This window comes from Bolinopsis microptera, chromosome 5, assembly GCF_026151205.1.
Source record: "Bolinopsis microptera isolate Bmic1 chromosome 5, MBARI_Bmic_1.0, whole genome shotgun sequence".
Lineage (NCBI taxonomy): Eukaryota > Metazoa > Ctenophora > Tentaculata > Lobata > Bolinopsidae > Bolinopsis > Bolinopsis microptera.
In genome coordinates this window covers 165,366-190,188 of record NC_087076.1, presented here as the reverse complement: position 1 = coordinate 190,188, position 24,823 = coordinate 165,366, and the positions used below count along the sequence as shown (strand labels likewise).

Below are 24,823 nucleotides of genomic sequence, written 5' to 3'. Positions count from 1 at the left end.
CAAAAAATGTAGGAGAAGATAGATTTGTAGACTCCATTTCCAGCGTGTGCGATTGAAAATCGCTTGCGCAATACAATAACACATAAGCGCTGACCTTTGACCAGCGATAACTTCGGCTAGGAAGAATATTTTTCCATGGGACCGGGACCAAAAGCAGCTGATAGATATCACTCCCTTCATCAGAAACAACTATGAAATCAATTTCGAGAGAAATTTCATAAAGACCCCCCCTGCCCCCTTAAGTTGTTACTGTAAATCTCAACTTTTCAATAAGAATGGATTTCATCGGTTTTATAATTATCTGTCAATCATCAATTTTGTGTCTTGTCAATGAAGCTAATTTCATTCAATTTCCACTCAATTTTGAATTTATTCATACTGATAATGAGCTGCAAACATTGTTGGCTGCGAACTGTGAACAAAAATTAGATCGTAAGTTATAGGTGAACTTGGAATTTAAGTTGTTTGCAGAGTCGAAAATAACAGCCATATTTACACTTTACAGGGTGTCCTCAAAAAGGCGACCAAGTGATTATTGTTAACATATTACTGCACCCACGAGCTGACCAGCTACTGTTAATAGGATAGATCTCATCATCTTTTGCAGATCCTGAATAAGTAAGAGCCTTCAAGACATTTTGGATTTCGATTCTTTTTCAGATTCTGGATACAGCCGTTACATGTGCTCAGCAAAAGCCGGATAACCTCTTCAAGCATTCTAATCAGTCCCCAATCTTGAAGAGAAATGAAAAGGTTCCTACGGTAGTTTTGCCCTGAAACACAGATTATGGAGCATAATCGCTCATGACTTGCAAAGTTTCAAGTCGTTGGGTAAAAGCTGAGGCGAAGTCACATAGTCGCCTTTTTTGGGACACCCTGTATTAACCAAGTTAACATTTCTCAATTTTGAATTTTTTACAGAAAAGCAATCATTACTGTCTAAAATCACTTGCTTATTAAAATTTTGGCTCTTCTGTTTTTGGGTGTAAAACATTAGTTGCAAAGAATCATCCGAATTAATGTGTTTTTATGCGTTTTTAAGTACTATTAAAGTGTTAATTTTATTTGTTGCATTTCTCGAATTGGTTGTTTTTCTCATGCATAGAATTTCCTGCAACATTCTAACAATAATATAATAAATGGTATAACTATAACAGTGTGATGAATTTATGTAATGCTCTGTTTTTAGAGTATCCTACGTCTTCTGAAGCAGCACTGTCTTATTTTGCTGTTATAACATGTGTTTTGTGAAATTTTCTGGTAGTGTCGTATGAAATTTTGTAATAACAATATCTTATACTGCAATATCTAATACTGCAATATTACCTTAAACTGCAATACCTCATACTGCAATATATCTCATACTGCAATAATCATATAATGAACTTTTGCAATATTTTCTGCAGTTATTCGATGTAAAACCATATAATATTATCTCTAAAAATGTAAGGATCAGCTTGTTCTCCATTCTTCACTGTTTTAAATTCAAAAATGCCACGACTAATTCAGGGAATTTGTTTCCCAAGATCCTGATATTTAAAATTTTTTAACATGCTATCAAAATGACTTGAGATGAAGGTATTTGCAGATAGGTGTGCGTGATGCTCAAGACAAGACGTACTCGTGAACATCATGGGCCTACCCCTCATTCCGTTGCAATTGTAAGTTATCCTAGATGAAATACATTATACAGTAAAACCCCCAAAAGGAAACAACCATGGTATTATTATATATATATATGTAGGGGTTTGTGGTAAATCAGAGTTTTATTGTATAATATTATATTCAGTTATTAGTTTTTCCACAAGCACTTTGAATGTATATAGTAGTAAATCTTTCAAAGTACGAAATATCTCTTTGAAAGAGCATCCTAGGCACCTTATAGATATCAAAACGCATAAAAAAGAAAACAAAAAACATCAACCATCTTCTAACTTCTTCCATTCCTCCCTATCTAAAGCCAAAAATCTAAGGTCTTCGAAATCAGTCAAATTCTTAAGTCTAATATCAAGATTTCTACTAGTCAAGTCTTTTCTAATAACATCTAATAAGTTTAAACATGGTCTACCCCGTCTCCCTTCCATAAAAATATCAGAATTTATAGCAAATAACATAGAGGTGTATGCTGGTGAGTCTTCCTGTCCTCTTAAGATATGTCCTAACATTCTCCATCGAAACTTAGAGACTCTCACAGACAAGGGAGTGACATAACAACGAGCATAGAGTGCCTCATTAGAAATAACCCCAGTAGGCCATCTGATGTTGAGGATTCTTCGGAGGTGTTTGCGATGAGCAATATCAAGTTCATTCAACGAAGCTAGTGGTGCAGCCCAGGAGTTGCAGTTGTAGAGTAGAATAGAGACTACTTGTGCCTCGTAGATTTTGATCTTCCTTTGGACTGAAATCTTGCTCTTCATCCAAACTTTCTGAAATTTACTAAAGGCAACATTACCAAGGAATATTCGATTCTTGATATCCTTAACAGTGCACATCAACGATCCTAAAGTTTTGTTAGAGCGCCACTCTTCATCACCTCTATACACTTTTCCAACAATCACCTTGCGTTTAACAGTGGGTTTAGGATCTGCTAAATAAAAATGGACAAATTCAGTCTTGGAAGAATTGATATGAAGGTCCCACTGCTGGAATATATCTTTAGCGATAGGAAGCATTTCTTTGAGTGGAGCAAGTTCAGTGTTATTAAAGTCAATATCATCAGAGTATCCTGTTTCGAGTGGCATGAATTCTTCTGAGATAGGAGGATTAGGGATTGGATGATTTACTGGGTAAGGTGTTGATGATACTTGGGAGAGTATAGATCTGAGGTGAATAAGTGCAGCGGCTTCAACAACAGTAAATAGATTACCTGATAGTGCATCTCCTTGAAATGCTCCAGTTGTGCTTTGGAACTCAATTGATACAGTATTATTGACTTTTACTTTCAACACTGTGTTTGATAGTAGGAGCCGTACCATCCTAATTTCATCACTAGTACAGCCAGCATCTTCAAGAACATTGAGTACTGTTTCTCTGCTGATGGTGTCATCAGTGTATATACCACATTAAAACCTCTATTCTGTGCCTCTCCATAATAATAATATTATTATGATAATATTGTATATAAAATTCCCTTCTACTCTTGTAGATATTTTCAGCTGACTCCGCGCCGAACTAGAGGATAGTAACGACTGCCGAGGTTTGATGCCTAGGCAGTCGAGACCTCTAATTGAGACCATTATTTGATATGAAACTTTTATAAAATAGTGCAGAATTACAGAGCAATGAAGTATGAACTTAAATAAAAACAATGGCGACAATTTTTCTAAGACCTATCTCAAAATTCGGCTCGATTGGTCTCTTCTAAATGATCCCTGGAACATATCCTGAAAGTTTCAGGGTGATTGCTTAAAAAATGTAGGAGAAGATAGATTTTTAGACTCGATTTTCAGGGCGCGCGATTGAAAATCGCTCACGCAATACAATTACACATAAGCGTTGACCCTTGACTGGCGATAATTTTGGCTAGGAACAATATTTTTCCATGGGATCAAAAGCATCTGGTAGATATCACTCCCCTCTATCAGAAACAACTATAAAATCAATTTCGAGATAATTTTGATGAAGACCCCCCCCCGGCCCCCTTAAAATGTAATCGACACTAAACTGATCAAAATGTCACTCGCAAATCTTTGCACGTGCACGTGTACTTTTGAACACCTTTACCATGCAGCTTCCTATTTCTCGTCTAATTTGCACGTGGGCGGTCGTACAGACATACATACAGAATAATTCTTTGAATTATAATAATGACTAGAAAGCCCGTGTTAACAGGGATGAAGCTAGTAGTTTTCTATTTATTTGGCAGTCAGTTTTAATCGCATCAAAAAGTATTCATCCCCACCGAAGATACAACCGATTAAAATCAATGAAACAAGAAATTTCAATGAAACAAGAAATTTAATTTTTAGCACATTTTACAGAATAAAGAGATGTAAAACAATTTATAAAAATATAATGCTCATTTGGTGTATGACTTTTTGTCCTTGACTGTTAGTTTGATTTTGAAAATGTAGCTCGCACTGAATACAACGTAATTACCACAAAACCGATCAAAATGTCGCTTGTAAATCTTTGCACATGCACATTGCACGTTTGCTTTTGAATACCGACCGTTCTAGTACTATGGTCACTATGCAACTTTTATTTGTTTCCCTAATTTGCACGTGGGCGGTAGTACATACATTCTACATAATAATAATTTGTATAATTTGTAAAGTTCGTAGATTCCTCTACAGGGTCATCGAATAGTTCGACCGCCCTTGTTTTACAGTACACTACATTGTAGATGTTCTGAAGAAGTATCCTAAGATTCTTGATTTTTTGGCACAGGCACCCCTCCTCATTTAACCCTCAATCAAGTTTCCTATCATTCGGCTGAGTCGACCGAGGAGATCGCATAGATCCAATGAATCCTTAGCTACTCCCTAGACTGAGTGACACTGGGATTAGAACCCTGAACCTTCTTTACAGAAGGTGGAAGCTCTAACCACTAGGCCACCCAGCCAATACATACATACAGAATAATTCTTTGAATTATAATTATGACTAGAAAACCCATGGTCACAGGGAGGAACCTAATAGTATTCTTTGACAGTCAGTTTTAATCGCGTCAAAAAATATCCTACACAACCGAAGATACAGCCGATTAAAATGTTGCTTGCACTAAACACAACGTAATATCAACAAAACCGATAAAAATGCCGTTTTAACAATCTTTGCACGTGCACGTGTGTGTAACAACCCTCGTTACCATGGTTACTTTGCAACCTTTTGCTTTTTACCTAATTTGCACGTGGGCAGTCGTATATTATTTTTCTACATAATTCTCTGAATTATAAGTAAGATGATTGCTAACCACTTGATTTAGGAATGAAAATTCCAAATTTTCGTTAATTCGACGCCGGTATCCGACTGTACAATGTGCATGTAATTTCTATAGCACCGTCACGAAGTAACATGAACCATGTCTCTTCTGTACCTTCACATGCGGCTCTCGTTTTCTCTTAATTCAACACTAGAACTTTTCCAAAATATATATTTTCCCAACAAGGCCTTGATTAATTATGCACTTGTTCAGTATTAAGGAGAGTGATAAGACATGCAAAATACCTTTCTTACACATACTCAGGCTCTTATGATTAAGCTAACATTGTCACTCCGACTTAAAAAAGTATAAAGATAAATCCAATTAGTTATTTTGTAGAAATGTGCAATTTGGTTATATTTTTAATGAGCGTTTATAGAATAGCAATGACTCAATGACCAAAAATACCACCTGTCATCTTAATTTCATTAAGAGTGCCGACAAATGTTTATATTAAATCGTTGGGGCGCTGCTAATTGCATTTTAAGTTGATGAGTTGAAAGTAGCTAATGTTCATATTTTATCAAGTTATTAAGCCAAACGGCAGACTGACCTCACTCACACGGCAAATAACTTTCTTTGGTAATGCTTGAATATTAGATGATCAATATTAGAGAAGATGTGATAAAATACAATTTGATTTCAGATTGCCAGACCACCACACAAGAAACCCCCAGACAGTCTGATCTTGGAGAGAAGGAAGAAAGATGAACAAAGACTGAAAGTCCAGGAGGAAGTTATGCAGCAGAAGCATTACGATCTCAAGGTAAAACATGAGTCGTCTCTATTTGTCTCACTATATAGTAGTGTTTAGGTAACTACACGATAACTAAGATGTACCAGTCTAGATGTCAATGCATTTCGTGATATATAGCCTAGCCTGGAGCTATGTTATTGGTGCATTTGAACTCGGTTAGAGCAATCTTATACTCTATTCGTTGTCTTATTGGTAGAAAATGGGCCTTTTTAAAGAATGGAGTGACACAACACTGTCCCACTTTTGAATAGCTTTTCCACCAAACAAGAATCGAATACAGGAGTTTTGTACCTTCTAGAGTTTCTTTATGAGAAAATCAGGTTAACCATATAGAAGTCCATTGCAATAGTCTGGTTTTGCGAAGATCAAACTGTGGATGAGCTGTCTTTTTAGGTCATAGTTAAGCTTTGAGTCTATAACTTGAAGGTTCCTCAAATGGATGTTGCAACAACTGCAACTGACAGCGATTTTTGGTTTGATTGGTCAATTCTGGAGGCTAGTTGGTTTGTTTTTGTTACATTAGAAAAAATGCAGTTCACCTCCCCACCAGTATCCAGATCTACATGATAGAATTGCATTTGAGCGCTCTCCTGCGTCATGCTTTAGGACTTGTTTCGTCCTAACAATTACTCAGTAACCTTATTCTTATCATGTATGCGCCGTAAAACCTTTAAGAAAACATGCCGATTGCTGAACTGATGTTATTAAATAATAAATGAATTGAACTACCATGAATCCGGAATAATAGCATTTTATATGCTATTATAATTGTTTACCTCGAAAAGAAAAATACATTAGCTTTACCACAGGTCCGTATTGCCGGATTTAAGTTACACAAAAGCCAGCGGATGGCTAGCGGAAGCTAGCGGGCGCCTAACGGAGATGCGCTAAAATGCAGCATTTATACCTAGCGTATGGCTAGCGGAGTATAGTGGACGCCGCGCGCAAACTAGCGAGAATAGTACTAGCTTCCGTAAAACATCCGCTAGTCTAGCTATCCGATATTGCAGCTAGGTCCGCTAGTTTTTGCGTAACTTAAATCAGCGAAATCGGCTATATAGGTACGGACCCGTGTAACTCCTTTAATCAGTCTTACTAAAGCTTAATACTTTAATAATTGAAAAGAATAGCTCATTTATCAAGCCGATTGTTCATTTACCTCTGGTCAATGTTTATATTGATAAAAACAGGTACATTAGTTTCTTATTATATTAAACGCTTTTTGGTCAGACCCAGTGGGAGAAAGAGACGGATGTAAGAATTCAGAAGAACACTGTAAAGAGACGAGTTGAGACAATTCTTAAGAAAGAGAGCTTCGATCTCGAGCAGCGTCGTGAAAAGTATGGATTTGGTTTAATAACATGATCTTTTAATTTTATCTATTCGACGAACCAACCATTAACTAAACACTATGATATTCTTCATCAATATTTTTCACCATTTTGAGCAACCTTCGTATTAATTAACACATTCCCAAGATTGCGTGCATTGCTGGAAGCAGAAGAAGAACAGCACTTGACGGAGATCGACGCGCAGCAAGAGACAACACTTGAAAGACAAGCCAAGATGAGAGCTAGAGCTAAAGCCTTGAGAGAGAAACGGGAGCAGGAGAGACTTGCCCTAGTAGAGGAGAAACTGGATATCCGATGGAGGTAATTACTTATTGGATTTTTCTTTCTTCTATAGTTTCAACACTTTCTACTGTATCCTACACTTCACCATTGCATTAAGCTTTGTACTATAAGCATTTTAAATTTGATTAACATACGAAAAGATATAGGTATATTATAAATCTCCTCTCATGGGGGTCTCATACGGGCTTGCAGTGAGTCGAAATGTTTCGAGTGGTCCTCGCTAATGGGGAGAATGTGACCTAACTGTTAATCTAATACTAGGGGTATACAAGGAATACAAGGAATACAAGGAATACAAGGAATACAAGGAATACAAGGAATACAAGGAATACAAATTTAAAATCTTAAGTTACTACAGTAACTTAAGTTACAACAGTAACAACAGGCCACTTTGCGATCGTTGTTGCGCCAGAAGATGTGATAAAAACTAATATGTTAGTAAAAGGCTGAAAGCAAATAGAAAATAAATTGATACGACAATAAATTGGTACATGGGTTGCTGACCCTTGTGGTTGTTAATACACGTAGTAGCAATTCTAGTAACGACTCTCATGAGTTGGACTTTCGTTTGTGATTAGTTCAATGAATTCACTGTTGTTGCTGATGAGTTTGAGGACGTTTGCTCCAGGGATGACAGTGTGAACAGAATACGATGTCGCAGACGGTTTGATTGGATTTGATATGATTGACTGGATCTTGTCTAGGACTTTTCGCCTCGATGCAGCGTTAAGATCACAATGGTTAAGGAAGTGATCTTCATTTTCAATGATACCAGAACCTAAGACTATATTGCACCAGGAGCATATTCGCTCCTCACGAGGAGTTTGATTATATCGGCCAAGTTCAATTTCTAGTCGATGTGTACTGATCCGTAGTCTTGTGATATTCGCACTGTTTAACATGATGTCGAAAATAGTTTCCCGATTGTACTACTCACAGCGATTGCTCTGTAATTATCGGGATTTTCTTTGTCGCCTTTTTTGTGTAGCCTGGGTGTAACAATGGGGAGGGGGGGGGGGGGCTGACCATATTGAAATATACCCCGCCCTCAAATCAGGAAAAAACCTACATTTTGCAAGATAAGCCTGTTTTTGGAGTAGTACATGAATTTATATCCAGTTTGGTGAAAAAATGGCTGAGTTATGAGCTTAAAACCATATGCCCATATTTGGGCATATAATGCACCAAATTAGAAAGCTTTTGCCCAAAATTCGATCAAATTTCAATATTTTTGAATGAGACTAACTTTATGTGAAAGATATAGCTGTTGAATAGTGGATACTAAGTAAAAACACCTTCATGAACAAAATTGCACATAATATCTCGGTTCGGGATACTAGCCGAAATGACTTAATTAAAATTGAAATAACTCTATCAGTTTTCAATACTTTTGCAGGAAATTTTCGGAATTGATTAAGAATTGCATTTCAAGCTTATTGTGGGCAGCGATTTTGATTTAGGCCTCCTATCCAAAAAGATAGGGATATAATAGGTATATTAAAGTATATATTAAAGTATATATCCCCGCCCCTAAATCGGGAAAAACCTACATTTTAATATATTACTTTAATATGGTCAGCCACCCCCCCCCCCCCCCCCCCCCCCCCCCAATAATGCTATTATTCCACGGGGTCAGTTCCAGTGTCTAAGCAGCGGTTAAAGATTTTGCATTTTGCAAAGGAGCTGTATATTTGTTGTGGACAAGGTCTTCAGTATTTCAATGCATATCACATACTCCGAGGAACTTTTGCCGTTTTTGAGTGATGAGAGCGTAGTGGATATTTCATCCACAGAGATCTGGCATTGAGAATTGATTGTGCAGGGGATGGTTGGCAGTTATTGTTAATATCCTCTGCATTTTGAAATATTTCTTTCTTATTCTCTTCGATTATGGTGCTATTATAATGGGCATTGGCATAGAGTTTACCAAAGAATTTTTGAAAGTTATCCATGTCATGACACTCAAATTTATCGACTCTTCCCTTAAATTTGTTCAGTTTTTTGAATTGTTTCCAGTTTAGAATTTTACCAGATTCGATCTCTATTCAGTTTGTCGAGAAATTAATTTTTGGTACGAGCAATCAAACTTTTGTAGATATTTTTTATTGGGGAAATCAGAATCAATTTGAGCTGCACGAGTACAAGATATTTTAGCTTCTCTAGTGGCTGGTGTGAACCAGGGTTGTTTGTTTATGGACCCTTTTTTTTATTTTGGGATATTTTGTCTTTTGGAGACATTTGTCTGCTATTTTATTCAAGTGTACTGTGATATCTACGTTCAATTTGTATGTACCTAGGTGATCTTCGGGATAATCAGTTTCTAAGAGGGTTTTGGAACATTCTTCCACGAGTGGGTCCGTCCTTGTATCTCGTAAGATGTTAAGGCTAACAGGTGTGATTTTGTAACGAAGTGGGGCTCGATTGTAAGTCTCATGGAATGCCTTTGTATTTACAAGAGTGTTGGAAGGAGAGAAGTTGAGTGCCAGGAGTAGTGGTTTATGAACGACTGGATTCTGGGTATCGATTTCTATGGGGAGAATGGGGAGAATGTGACCTAAATGTTAATCTGAATTCTGATCAATTTTATCGAGACTACCACACTTTATCAAACGAATATTATGATAAAATTGCATACAAAATTGCATACCTACAAAATTGCATACAAAATTGCATTGAAATTAAATAACTGTTAACTTGATGACCCCCGGCCCGGGGAGCACGATCATTATGTTATTAACCGCATTATATGTGTTGTTACGTAATTCGTAAACATACTATCCGATGTAGTATAGAGCACCACTGATCAATACCACTGATGAATATAGTACAAAACTGAGCTAGACGACTACTGAAATTAACCTGAACTTCTCCCACACGTTATATAATTACCCACATTACCTACATTACCTACACGTCACCTCCAGCGTGTGTGATTATGATGATTAACGACACTATCTTCCAGAGAAGAGTGTGATGAACTGAGACCGATCCTTGCACGGCAGCACCAAAACGAAGTGTTCGCAGAACGTGCTAAACAGATCGAGATATCTGGAATTATAAAGGAGCGCGAGAAAGATGGTACGAAATCTCTTTCCAGCACATTTCTGCACTATTGAGCTTGACATCGTGATTTATTCTTTTATTAACGTCCAACCAATATATATATAATACATTACCGCATGGCGCCTGTCAATCGAGTTCAAATGAAATGTTTGATTAACCCGACTAGCATATTGCTAGCCGCATTGTATGCGATATGATATATGAGATTTCCTCACGCTGTCCATCCTCGCAGAGGAAGGCATGTACGCCGCGCTGTGGGAGAGTGACAGAATAATGAAAATCGAGCGGGAGGAGAGGGAGTGTGCTGCCGCCATACAACGCAACAAGGACTGTCTCTCGGTATGCTAAATAGACACGGACACAGACACAGACACAGACACATACACAGACACACACACAGACACACACACACACACACACACACACACACACACACACACACACACACACACACACACACACACACACACACACACACACACACACACACACACACACACACACACACACACACACTTTTATGTGCATATTATACTATAATGGTTTCATGCCACTAAATTAAGTACCATGGACTGAGATTACTACATATCCCATTTATAGTGAGCTAAGAGCTTGTGTGTTGTGTAGATAAAGGTATATACTATCAGAGTATCTCACGGATTTGAAATGAGGATCCGCTCATGCTAAAGTGGAATAATTGGGGCATTATACTTTAGATGGAGGTGCGGGGTTGGATGCTCCTGATAAGTGTAACTACACCACAAACATTAAACATGGGGCTTTGCTGCCATTCACAATACACACACATGCTGAATTATGCTAGGATATAAATAGAATGTTTAATAGACTGTATTGTTAGTAAGCGACAGGGATATTTAAATTTTGCGAGTGTAAGGAGAAAATAATATTGTTGCATCTATGTTTCATTGTTTATTGATTAGAATCACTTCTAGTAGCACGAGTTGTATTATTCTATTGAATGGGGTGTCATAAGAGTATAATATCTAATATTGTTTAGGTGTTCTGTAATATTATATAGGGAATATAAAATGACTGACCAAGACAAGTAACAGATTTGTAAAATGAGGAAAGACAGAAACAAACTAGACAGTCGTAGAGAATTTGGTAATTCAAGTATGTATAGTATGTTCATTCTGTTAATTAAGTCGGCATTACATGACGCTCTGCAGTAAATTTGTTTAGGTTTAGTTTTAGTATATATTTAGTTATATTACAATGATGTCTCTAAAAAAAGGAGCTGTCAGTTTATTGATTAGTAGCTCTTGGAAGTACAGATCTCTTTCCCTATCTGTCACTTCCTTGGTGCAATTCTCTCTGTTTTTTTACACCTCGCTAACTTGAGTCCACTGAGGTCTTCAGCATATTATGAGCAAAGCGATCTCTTGATCGGTACAAAACACTGTTCGTTATGATAGTGGTGACCATTAATGTCAGTAGATCGAATTTTGTCAAAACTGACATTGGTCATTAATGGTCATTAATGGTCATTAATGGTCATTAAATAATTGAAATTCTGAACTATCTTGGAAGCAACATGTCCAAGAAATTTACAATTATGATCACTTTGTATCACTTCTATAAAGTTTCTCACAGCCCCCTACATCGATTGCCGATTGTTAATTCGATTGTTTGAGAAAACGAATTAATATTCGCCTAATAGAGGCTCGGACCTCGGTTTCGGAATGAGTGCCAAGCACCATTCTGTTATACGTTGATATAAGAACGGGCGGGGGGATCATACACTTAGTACCGGACATGACGTTGGTGGGTGGGTCATTTTTCTCCCAAAAACACAGTTAGTACATCTTACTATATATAAAGCGAGACGATATATATATATATGTGTATATATCCGTGCCATTTTACTGACACCACGGCATAAACTTTAACGCGATGTTCCGCAAAAACCGTAAAAGATATACAATTGAAACTTTTTTGACTGGGTCAAATGCTTTAATGGCCTTCAAATCAACATGAAAACATAAAAAATTGGCCAAGGAATAAGAATTTTAGTGCCCAAAATTTGGACTCCCAAGTGGTGTCAAAAACGCGAATTAAATAGGCAATAATTATTTGAGTCTCTCGAGTCTTGACACCATTTTAGGGTTATACGGGTTCCTGCTAGTGGTACTAACTGGTGGGTCTACTGCCCATTTTCCAGAAAAACAGTTAGTACATGGTACTTACTGGTGGGTCTACTGCCCATTTTCCAGAAAAACAGTAAGTACATGGTACTAAGGGGTTCATTGGGTGTCCAACCCCAAAAAAAACCATTTTACCTCAAATTTCAATTTTGGGAATGGGTTTTGAGTTTTTTTTGGGTTTTTTGTAATTTTAAAATTTTTTGTGTAACTTTTTATCTAATTCGACTACATTGAAAACAAACCCCCTACTAAATAGTGGGTATAATTTTCCCATTTCCAATGTTTAATGAGCTGTTAAAAGCAATTTATGGGTGGGTATCTTATTCTATATACCAAAAAACAGTTAGTACCACGATTTTTCGACAGTTAGTACCGCAAAAGGCGGCAAAAGGGGTGGGTGTCTTACGTATTATCAAAAAAAACAGTTAGTACCGCAAAGGGGGTGGGTGGGTCTAGTGAAAAATATCCAAAACTACACTTAGTCGACGTGATGTCCGGCACTTGGTACCTGATCCCCCCCGGAACGGGAACGAAGTATTTAATTTTAATACCCGTGTTATTATTATTTTATTATTGATTGTTATTTTACTATTGATACGATCTGATACTCCTAAATTGCCCTTTGAATTATTATTATTGATAACTATAAGTCACCAACTGTTATCTGGTTTAAATCCCGTGGCCGCAAAATTTGTTCTTCATTACATTCGAACTTAATAAATGTAATCCCTAACTCACTCTGGAATCCACTCAAGTGATATTCTGGAAGGTCTGCCTAACCACGGAAGATTCTATTCTAAGTTTTCTCTTTCGAATCTCTAATTGTAAATGTAAAATAATAACATATACTTGTAGTCAGTTAACTTAAGGTAGGGTCTAAGTGATGCAGGCGTCCGTCCTTTTCGCTCTAAGAAGTGCCGGAAAAAACATGACCATTAATGTCAGTAGATGAAATTTTGACAAAACTGACATTGTCATTAATGGTCATTAATGGTCATTAATGGTCATTAATGGTCATTAATGGTCATTAATGGTCGTTGCATACCCCCCGTTCAAGTACAGAATGTTATATCAGAAGAGGATCGAACTAAGAATGTGTTAATATTTGGTGGAGACTAGTGAAGAGAATCTGAGTCATGAAGTTGGCGAGATGTTTCAGCAGATTGAAGATAAGCCACACTTCGAAGCTGTCCGGGTTGGGAAGAAGTCAGCTGAAAATATTAAACCAGTTTGGAAATTCAAGTACAGTCCATCAGATATTAGCGAAAGCTAAAGAACTGAGCTTGAGACTGATTCCACGTCATAAAACTGTTTTCATTTCTCCGGACCGATCACCTGAAGAACGAACTATCCATCAACAGTTGGTCTTAGAGATGAAACAGATTGCCAAAGAAGACACAGATAAACATTATTATATCAGAAGTGGTAAAATTGGTTGTAAGGACAAGGTATTGGAGTGAACGATTTATAATAATGTTTAATGATATACATCCTTAAGTTGTTTTTTATACCGTTGCTATACTAACTTTTAATGTCAATAAGTAATTTGGTTTTGGATTTTTAAGAATTTATATCATACTCATTAACTGAATATCTTAGTTTGGGGTATATTCATAGGCCAGCCGCTTTGACGTCGGCAATCTTTATTTTTATTTGGATTGTTGATATAAGCGGGATAAAAATGCTTTATTTCATTTCATTTCATTTCATACACTGAAGCATATGTACAAGAATAAGACCTCTGCAAAGTTTCAAAACTGTTGCTCAACTACTTTTCCTGAAAAATATCTGCAAAGTTGGTATCATGTCTGTCACAAAATTGAGCAAAAAATGTATTTCAGGTAACCTGTTTGTGATTCCTTATTATATATATTATTAATGACTATTATTGGGCAGGTGTTAGAGAAGCAGCTGGCCGCTATCAGACTACAACAGGAGAACGCTAACACCCTCAAAGCAGAGGAGGCAAGGTTAATGGAGGAGGAAAAGAAACAGAGAGAGGCGGAGAATAGGCATCTTCTACAGGTAGCTACAGCGAGCTTTTCGTATCTATATAAACTCATATTTGTAACCGAGCAATATTGCGATTAATGACGTTTCTTCGAAATTCCTTATCATAATCTGTTGATGTCAAAGATTTTTCAAATTCAGGAAGGTAAGTGAAACTTTTAACATACAAATGATAGTCAGAAATTTCGAATAAATAATCATTACGACATCACACAACGCGTACGATTGGAAAAAATTTGCAGCGTGACGGGAAAAAATTTCTAGTAGAAAATAGAAATCATATCATTTATAAAATGAAACTCAAAAAATTTGTAATCTTAAGCAAATTGCCATCTTAAACATGGATCACTTCCGCACTAATAGTTGATTATTCCGCTAAATTTTGTGTCCGAATAGAGCTAAAATCCCGGTCCCGGTCAAATTTGACTGATCCCGGCCAATTTCAAATTGGATAAAAATTCTCGGTCCCGGCCATTTCAAAATTCTTATCTCGGTCATTTGCTGCTAAACACTCTCTGAGATAATAATATGATCTCATAAATGTGGAAACTGAGTCCATATGACCACCAACAATGAATAAAATTGCCCATATATCTCAGTTCAGGATTTTCGCGAAAGTGACTTCACCAAAAAGCTTTTGCATTTTTCAATACTTTCACTCGAAATTTTCAGGATCAATGTATAATATATATATACATATCACCGGAGACTCGCGGGCGGAACAAAATATTGCACGCGCACGCGCGTGCAATATTTCATATGTCCCCGAGGGCGCTAGCCCGAGGAGGACATATTTTCGTATAGCACGGAGGGCCCATCGGGCCCGAGTGCTATACGATTTTTCCGCCCGCGGGTCGAGGTGATGTGGATTATATCCACCAGCGTGAGCTTTTTCTTACAGATATTAGTTTTTACTTTAGTTTCTTCAAGAGATCCGTTTTTAATTTAGTTTCACTTTTACTTTCAACATGTTTCTAAGACTATAGTTCCGCCCTCGAGGCGAGGAATGATATCGTGTATATCCATCAGCGGGCGTTTATCACGAAGCTTCAGTTTGCAACAATCACAGCAAATTAATGTACAAGATTTCAGAAAAGTTACGAAAAAATCATGTTGCTTTTGGTTTAAGATGTAAAACAGGCCAAAATGACTGACTATAGAACGAAAAACCGGCTGCTATCAAACAATGTTTCAGCTCATTGTTTCAGGTACATATTTTAATGTAAACGATCAAAATATAGGCCTCTCTCCCTCTCTCCTTCTCTCCCTCTCTCCCTCTCTCCCTCTATCCCTCTATCCCTCTCTCACTCTCTCCCTATCTCCTCCTCTCCCTCTCTCCTCCTCTCCCTCTCTTTCTCTCCCTCTCTACTTCTCTACCTCTCTCCCTGCCTGGAACCAGAACAAGCACCACCAGTCGCCACAGAGCCCTCTACTACCAAGTTAGTTGTCATTATCATGTCAGTTACCTGGGTAACCAGGGTTACCCGGGTAACCAGTTACTACAGTTTCTGTAGCAGCTACTGAGTGGCTGGACACTTAAAAGTAGTAACCCAGAGAGCTCGAGATCACAGTCTGATCATGGACATTTAATATGAAAGTTAAAGATCAAATTCATAACATCAATTTAAATGGCAGTTTCAAAACAAAAACAGGGCAAAATATCTTTCGGGAACACAATAGAATAACACGTAAAATTTCGGCCTACATTTCAAGATTTATCGACTGAACTAGTGAAATGAAAATGGTAAACACAACTGAAATGGTAAACACAAAACAATTATCGATACTATAATAGAGATCACCGGCTTAGAATTTAGTCTGGACGTCTCCACGAATTTGGTAACCATAGTAACAGTGTGTCAGTGTCACGTGTTAATTATGAGCCAATCATGGCAAACTGCGTGACAACTGATATAGCGTCCGATAGGGTGAGCTCAGAGTGTACAGTTGATACATTCTTTACATCCACTGCATATTGCCGTGGGAATTTAGAAACAGAAACTACACCAATTAGCTCACTGTACGATTATTGCAATTGAATTCATCGTTAATGAATTAAACCGGTTTCAACTATAGTTCTAAGTAACTTGTAAGTTGTTGTCTTATGGAATTTCACATGGAGACGATACAGAAACTGAAAATATTTTAGAGAACTCCGGGCTATATTGCTACTGGTCAAATTAAATGTCACTTGTTAGCGGGCTATATCATGAGCGGGCTGTAGAGATATCGGGCCCTTTGACAGCGGGCTGGTGAGAGCCCGCTATGCGAAAAAGCGCACGCTGGTGGATATACATATGTATCAGTATATAGACACGGCAGGCAAACGGTTCTATTACAGATAGACCCGCGTTAGCGGGATCTATCTGATAGACAGTACTGAGTGCCCTGCGCAGTGAGCACGAGTGTCTGTCTATGTGTAGTCCCCCCCCCCCCCATGTGTAGTCCCCCCCCCCCCCTATGTGTAGTCCCCCCCCATGTGTAGTCCCCCCCCCCCCCTATGCAATGTGTAGTCCCCCGGCCCCCCTATGTGTAGTCCCCCCCCCTATGTGTAGTCCCCCGGCCCCCCTATGTGTAGTCCCCCCCCTATGTGTAGTCCCCCGGCCCCCCTATGTGTAGTCCCCTTCTATGTGTAGTCCCCCCATATGTAGTCCCCCCGGCCCCCCTATGTGTAGTCCCCCCGGCCCCCCTATGTGTAGTCTCCCCCCTATGTGTAGTCCCCCCCTATGTGTAGTCCCCCCTATGTGTAGTCCCCCCCCCCCCCCATATGTAGTCCCCCCCCCCCCCCGGCCCCCCTATGTGTAGTCTCCCCCTATGTGTAGTCCCCCCCCCTATGTGTAGTCCCCCCCCCCTATGTGTAGTCCCCCCCCCCTATGTGTAGTCCCCCCCCTATGTGTAGTCCCCCCCATGTGTAGTCCCCCCCCCCCCTATGTGTAGTCTCCACCCCTATGTGTAGTCCCCCCCCCCCCCCCCCCCCTAGGAATACAAGGAATACAAGGAATACAAATTTAAAATCTTGAGCTACAATAGTAACTGTTAAGATAATAACAATATCATAAGATTTGAATTTATTATATTAATATAACTTAACTAAAGTGAAAAATAAAGATTTGACATAAAATATTTTGTTTTCAGTCGCCTTGGTAATGCTGTAATGCTTGAGCCAGGTCACTTTGCAGTTTGCACTCGTCGTTGCGCGAAAAGAAACAAAAGCGGGTACAGTGATTTTCAGTGTTCACTGTTCATGTACTGGCCAGAGAGTCAACAAATTTCTTGCGGTTGTTAAAACACGTAGTGGCAAACCTAGCAACGACTCTCGTGAGGTGGACTTGACTTTCGTTCGTGATAAGTTCAATGATTTCACTGTTGTTGCTGATGAATTTGAGGACGTTTGCTCCAGGGATGACATTGTGAACAGAATAAGATGTCGCAGACGGTTTGATTGGATTTGATATGAGTGACTGGATCTTGTCTAGGACTTTTCGCCTCGATGCAGCGTTAAGATCACAATGGTTAAGGAAGTGATCTTCATTCTCAATAATACCAGAACCTAAGACTATATTGCACCAGGAGCATATTCGCTCGTCACGAGGAGTTTGATTATATCGGCCAAGTTCAATTTCGAGTCGATGTGCACTGATCCGCAGTCTTGTGATATTAGCACGGTCTGCATATTTAATGACACTATCTAGGTAATACTCTTTGTTAAATTTGGATTTTAGGTCACGATAGAATTCTAATTTCCGAGAAGTGTTGATACAGGACCCCCAATATTCTCTAAAGTTACATTTCAAAGTTTTAGTAATGACGTGTGGTGTGAATATTTTACTCCCGATGGGTTGTGTTGATTGAGGAGGAATTCGTTTCTTGAAACCGTTGTGAATAAGAAAGTCCTCTTTTGGTGGTTTTGCGATACTCGGGTTTCTTTCGAAAAGTAACTTGGAGTGATTGTTTTTGAGTGTGCGGTAGGCTGTGACATGATCGGTAGAGAAACATGGGTCTAGCGCGAGGACAGGCTCCAAACCCCTGTACCAGTCCAATTTCATGTTCATCTGTTCTTTGAAAGCTAAGGAGACAAGGGAGTTATCTTTGAGATTTTTCAAACGTTGGCTATATTTGAGAGTGAGGTTAATACATTCATAGATTAATGGGTAGCGGCCTGACTCACCCCAGACGCCTGCGTTGCTGGCTTTACGATTTACCCCCAGTGACCATTTAAGAAAGTGAAGGTGAACTTTTTCGCTGTTCAGAAGGCTAATTTTCTTGAGGATACTAGTTTGAAATTTTGTTTTTGTGTCGGCATCCATATTGAGATCGACTTGTTTTGTTATGTGTTTTATGATAGCCATGTTAGGTGTGTAAATAGGCGCTCCGTAAAGAACGATAGGTTTAATAAGACCATCAAAGAGTGTTGTTAGAGAGCGGAATGATAATTTGGATTTGTTTACTGAGCTTTTCATGGCATAAAGTGCACGCATGGCTTTCTTTTTGAGCTCAGTTCGGGCATTTGTGAATGTGCCGGATTTGTGTATTTCGATTCCTAGATAGCAGTATGACTCGACTTCTTCTAACAAGTGATCACCAATTTTGAGGGGAACCGGCTGATAAGTATCAAAACGGGCATTAAATTTCATGAGTTTAGTTTTATCTGCATTAATTTCGACGCCCCATTCCAAGCAGAAATTGTTCAAAGCATCGAGTTGCTTTTGGAGGGTTTTGGGGTCCAGTGCCAAGAGTATCAGATCATCTGCCCATAGTAAGTGACTGATAAGTTGGTTCATTAGTTTCGGACAGTTATCATATTCTAGTCGAGGGGAAAGATCTCTGATGTATATCTTAAATAGATCAGGGGAAAGTGGATGACCCTGTTCAGTTCCTTTATTGATATCAAATTTTTCGCTGACAAATCCAGATAGTTTTATCTGGCCAGTGGAATTTTTATACATATGTTTAAGAACATTAAATGTTTTGCCAGTGATACCTAGTTTAGCTAATTTTAAGAAAAGAGCTTCACGGCAAACAGAGTCGAAGGCCTTCCGGAAGTCCACAAAAACAGCATAGACGGGAACAGGGACAAAAGGATTTCGCGGCATGTACGAAACCGCGAAATTTCCCATTCTCCGCGACAAATCGCGATTTTTTACGTTTTCCGCGAAAGATCGCGAAATTTCCCATTCTCCGCGACAAATCGCGATTTTTTCAGTCCTCCGCGAAAAACCGCGCATTTTCCTTTAAATCTGAAGACCAAATTTGCGCATTTTCATTTAAATCTGAGGACCAAGCTTCCGAGCTCGTATTGCGAAGGAAGGCCTGCCTTCCGAGATCGCATTACAAGGGGAGCCCTCGAGTCCAAAATCGTGTATCGAAGCGTGTGTGACCTTTGAAAACCGAAAAAAAATATTTTCGGCTCATAATGATCAGGGTAGCCTGAAACATGAACAAAAGTAGTTTCCAGAAAAACTTTGAAAAATTTTGACTTAGAAAATTTTCGGTCCGAGTCATTCTCGATACGTACCTTTGAAGGCGGAGCTCCCGCTTCCAAGCTCGTATTGCTAAGGGGAGGCCTGCCTTCCGGGATCGCATTACGAGGGGAGCCCTCGAGTCCAAAATCGTGTATCGAAGGGTATGGTGAACTTTGAAAACCGAAAAAAATATTTTCGGCTCATAATGATCAGGGTAGCATGAAACATGAACAAAAGTAGTTTCCAGAAAAACTTTGAAAAATTTTGACTTAGAAAATTTTCGGTCCGAGTCATTCTCGATACGTACCTCTGAAGGCGGAGCTCCCGCTTCCGAGCTCGTATTGCGAAGGGGAGGCCTGCCTTCCGAGATCGCATTACAAGGGGAGCCCTCGAGCCCAAAATCGTGTATCGAAGGGTATGTTGAACTTTGAAAACCGAAAAAATATTTTCGGCTCATAATGATCAGGATAGCATGAAACATGAACAAAAGTAGTTTCCAGAAAAACTTTGAAAAATTTTGACTTAGAAAATTTTCTGTCCGAGTCATTCTCGATACGTACCTCTGAAGGCGGGGCTCCCGCTTTCGAGCTCGTATTGCGAAGGGGAGGCCTGCCTTCCCTTATCGTATATGGAAGTTGACCAGTAGACATATAAAATTAAAACTTGACCAGACGACATAAAGTTGACCAGTAGACATATACAACTTGACCAGACGACATAAAGTTGACCAAACGACATATAAAACTTGACCAAACGACATAAAGTTGACCAGACGACATAAAGTTGACCAGTAGACATAAAAAACTTGACCAAACGACATAAAGTTGACCAGAAGACATACAATGGATTAAGAAATCGAACAGTATGTTAAATCAGTGTTGTTATTGAATCGTCACTTGTCAGATATTTCGTCATCGATAACGTCATCGTTATTCGCTTGGTATTGTATTCGCTTGTTATAATGGACCGCTTTGTCAAACGGCCTGCCGACAAACCGGCTGGACCTTCGTCTAGCAAACGCTCGAAACAGGCTAAACAGGGCAATGTAACAGCTTCCACGGGAGTGGCTGAATTTGGCAAATCATCGTTTTATGCTGACAATGGGAAGCTATTTTGTAGAGCATGTAATCTCGTCGTAGACCACATAAGGAACAATCATGGGCTTCCCTCGGGATGTGGTTAGAACTTCTAAAAGGTTCGTGCAGGGGGCCGGGGTAAGGATTTCGTCCAGGTTGATGTAAGCTTCAAGGGGTAGAGGTTGGATACTAGATGGGGATAGGTTGGATACTAGATGGGGATAGGTAGGGATATGGGAATTGGATTGAAAAGTTCGTAGTATTCCATTGCTATAGTTGTGAAGTGTAGATGGTCGAATGATGATGTCTCCTGTCGTCTGTTGAAAGTTATATAGTATCGATAACGAGATATGTCATACAGTACGTATGACATTGCAACATTTGAGATCATGTCAAAAGTTATGGCAGCTCTTGTTGTTATAATACCTTCCGGGAATTATATCCACTAAAACTCGGGGACACCGAGGGCTGATAATTTGCTCATTTTTCCCGCAAGAGAAGCGAGGGTATTATCAGCCCAGACTCAGACTGGCTGGCGGCAAGTTTCAAAACAAATAACACTGGCGTTCTATATATTAGACACTATATTGTATGATGCGCACGTATCGGATTACACCCCTTCTGCAATCGGAACCGGAACGTATTATAAAATATAATACCTCCGCAACTTCGTGCCCGCAAATTCCCTCCAGCAAGCTGTCGGGAATTATCGCGCGCAGCACTCAGTGGCGGAGGTATTATAGTATTATGGACCCCCATCAGCCTGTATCAGATCATATGATGAGATCACATCCTCATGGGACATGAGCCGATCAAATAGAATAGTCAAAGAATATGTGAACTCTAACTAAGCACTGTAAATACATTATTTTTTGCCGCGAATTCGCCGCGATTTTTCGATTTTTCGCCGCGAATATGCCGCGATTTTCGAAATTCCCGCCGCGAATTAGCCGCGAATTAGCCTAGTTTGGCTTGTCGCGGTGCCGCGATTTTTGGCCAAAATAACCGCGAAATCCTTTTGTCCCTGGACGGGAACCTTGAGCTTTTTGTATTTAGATGTAATGGTGTTGAGTGTGAGTATGTGGTCATATGTTTGAGCTCCTTTAGCGAAGCCAAGTTGATTTATGGGGTCCGGGTTGTATTCATTTTTGAACTTGATTATCCTGTTTAACATGATGGTCGAAAATAGTTTTCCGATTGTACTACTCACAGCAACTGCTCTGTAATTGTCTGGATTATCTTTGTCGCCTTTTTTGTGTAGGGGTGTAATAATGCTGTTGTTCCATGGGTAAGTTCCAGTGTCCAAACAGCGGTTAAAGACTTTGCAAAGGAGTTGTGTGTTTGTTGTGGACAAGGTCTTCAGTATTTCATTACATATCATATCCTCCGAGGAACTTTTGCCGTTTTTGAGTGAAGAGATCGCAGTAGATATTTCGTCCACAGAGATCTGGCCATTGAGTATTGATTGTGCAGGGGATGGTTGGAAATTATTGTTAATAGCCTCTGCATTTTGAAGCATTTCTTCCTTATTCTCTACAGTTATGGTGCTATGTGCATTGGCATAAAGTTTACCAAAGAATTTTTGAAAGTTGTCCATGTCATGGCAATCAAATTTGTCAACTCTTCCTTTGAATTTTTTCAGTTTTCTGAATTGTTTCCAGTTAAGAATTTTACCAGATTCAATATCTGTATTCAGTTTGTCAAGATATTTGTTTTTTGTACGGTCAATTAAACTTTTGTACGTATTTTTTACTTGGTAAAAATTTTTTCGAAGATAATCGCTATTGGGGAAATCAGAAACAATTTGAGCTGCACGAGTACAAGATATTTTAGCTTCTCTGGTGGCTTGTGTGAACCAAGGTTGTTTATTTATTGATCCCTTTTTGGTTATTTTGGGATGTTTGGTCTTTTGGAGACATTTGTCTGCTATTTTGTTCAAGTGTACTGTGATATCTTCGTTTAATTTGTATGTACCTAGGAGATCTTCGGGATAATCTGTTTCTAAGAGGCTTTTGGAACATTCCTCCACAAGTGGGTCCATCATTGTATCCCGTAAGCTTGAAAGGCTATCAGGAGTTATTTTGTAACGAAGTGGGGCTCGAGCGTAAGTTTCATGGAGTGCCTTTGTGTTTACAAGAGTGTTGGAAGGAGAGAAGTTGAGTGCCAGGAGTAGTGGTTTATGATCAGAAAAGCAAGTGAACGGCTGGATTGTCATATGACTTAGATACTTACTGCAGTTTGGTGATATAATAAAGTAGTCAACAACGCTGGCACCGCTGGTCTGAATACAAGTGAAGTCACCATATGAGTCTCCTAAAGTTCTCCCATTGAGAATATGGAGTTCATTATTGACAAGCATTTCTAGAAAGGGTCTTTTGTAATTGTTCGACTTTTTGTCCTTTGAGTTCCTGGTTGGAAGTTCTTGTGGGGTGTAGTCTTCTGGCAGGGGAATGAAGCTCTCGTAGCCACATTTGTCCTCTTTGATAAAGTCAATGTCATGGCCGATACGCGAGTTGAAGTCACCACAAGTAATGACATCACCTTTACTTAAAAGAACATTAAGAAATTGGTCCAGTTCACGGATGGTGTCAAAGCCCGAAATATTTGAGTTTTTAGAGGAAGTGTTAGCTGGCTTAATGTATGAGTTGACAATGAATATATCATTATCTACGCCAAAGTAATTTTTGTCAAGTTTACAGGCAACAACATCTTCAATTGTGGATTTTTCAAGTTTAACGCCTTTGGATATTTCGTTTTGGACCATTATGCATACGCCACCATGTTTTTTGTCCCGGCGGGTTTTATTGAAGGACCTGTAACCCGAGTGTTTGACAGGTTGTCTTATTTCTTGAAGGCAGACAATAGGAAACTTGTCAAAGACGGCACAAAATTGAGGGTCATCAAACTTAGAGCCAAAAGTTGTATTTGTTGATTGGATGTTCCAGCTTATAATTTTGGATTGTAAATTCATAGTATTTTTTCAAGAGGTTGGGTTGGTGGTCATGATTTGAAGACTAAAATTTAGACTGGAAGCTCAAACTCCCTGAAGATCTTGTCGAGGGTGTCTCTCATGGTGTTGGTGATTGCATGCATTCCTCTTTCTGATAGATGGAGATTATCGCGGAAGTACATCAAGTTCTGCTTAGAAGTGGACTGAGTGTTAATGAAGAACTTATCATTTCTCTGAAGGAAAATCCTTTTTGTTTTAGGGTCCTCGTCTTGCTGCTGATTGACCAATAAGGACAGGGATCTCCTCAAGGAAAAGACGTGTCGGTTCTGGTAGGTGTTTCCGTTCAGTAGGGGGCAAGAGATGACCAGTCTGGTGGTGGGAGATACTAGTTCTAGCATTTCATTAAAGATCTTGAAGTTGTCGATGATTTTGGTAATGTCTTCTCCTTTGTGTATATCATTGATGCCGAGATGTACATATATTAGTTGAGGCTTCTCTGTTGGTATTTTGCTCCCCATCATGTATTCACCGGTCAGTGATTCACTACATGTAAAGTCGATTCTTTTGAAATTCAACCTATATTTCCTAAATTCCAAGCATGACTCATCAATGTGTCTCATAATTGAATCGGTAACAAGCCAAACGTTGATGGGTTGCCCACTTTCGACCAAGACTTTCAGGGAGGGCTTTATTGGATCGGGGAAACCAAATTTGGGCGAAGGCGAGGCTAGGTTCGGTTGGTCTCCTAACGCTGCTATTTCTTTTATCAAAGGGTCAGTTTG

At 39.0% G+C, this 24,823-nt stretch overlaps 1 protein-coding gene across 3 annotated transcripts in view; it reads left to right on the top strand.

The window, feature by feature from the left end:
- LOC134815899 (cilia- and flagella-associated protein 53-like) overlaps positions 1 to 24,823 on the top strand; it is an 889,273-nt gene that overhangs the window by 854,666 nt on the left and 9,784 nt on the right. For all 3 annotated transcript variants that reach the window (XM_063824503.1, XM_063824501.1, XM_063824502.1), the window contains exons 2-8: positions 1,589 to 1,661; positions 5,571 to 5,690; positions 6,912 to 7,021; positions 7,160 to 7,333; positions 10,278 to 10,393; positions 10,611 to 10,717; positions 14,440 to 14,568. In XM_063824503.1, the coding sequence (XP_063680573.1) occupies positions 1,602 to 1,661; positions 5,571 to 5,690; positions 6,912 to 7,021; positions 7,160 to 7,333; positions 10,278 to 10,393; positions 10,611 to 10,717; positions 14,440 to 14,568 (816 nt within the window). In that variant the 5' untranslated portion in view covers positions 1,589 to 1,601. The remainder of the gene's footprint in view (positions 1 to 1,588; positions 1,662 to 5,570; positions 5,691 to 6,911; positions 7,022 to 7,159; positions 7,334 to 10,277; positions 10,394 to 10,610; positions 10,718 to 14,439; positions 14,569 to 24,823) is intronic.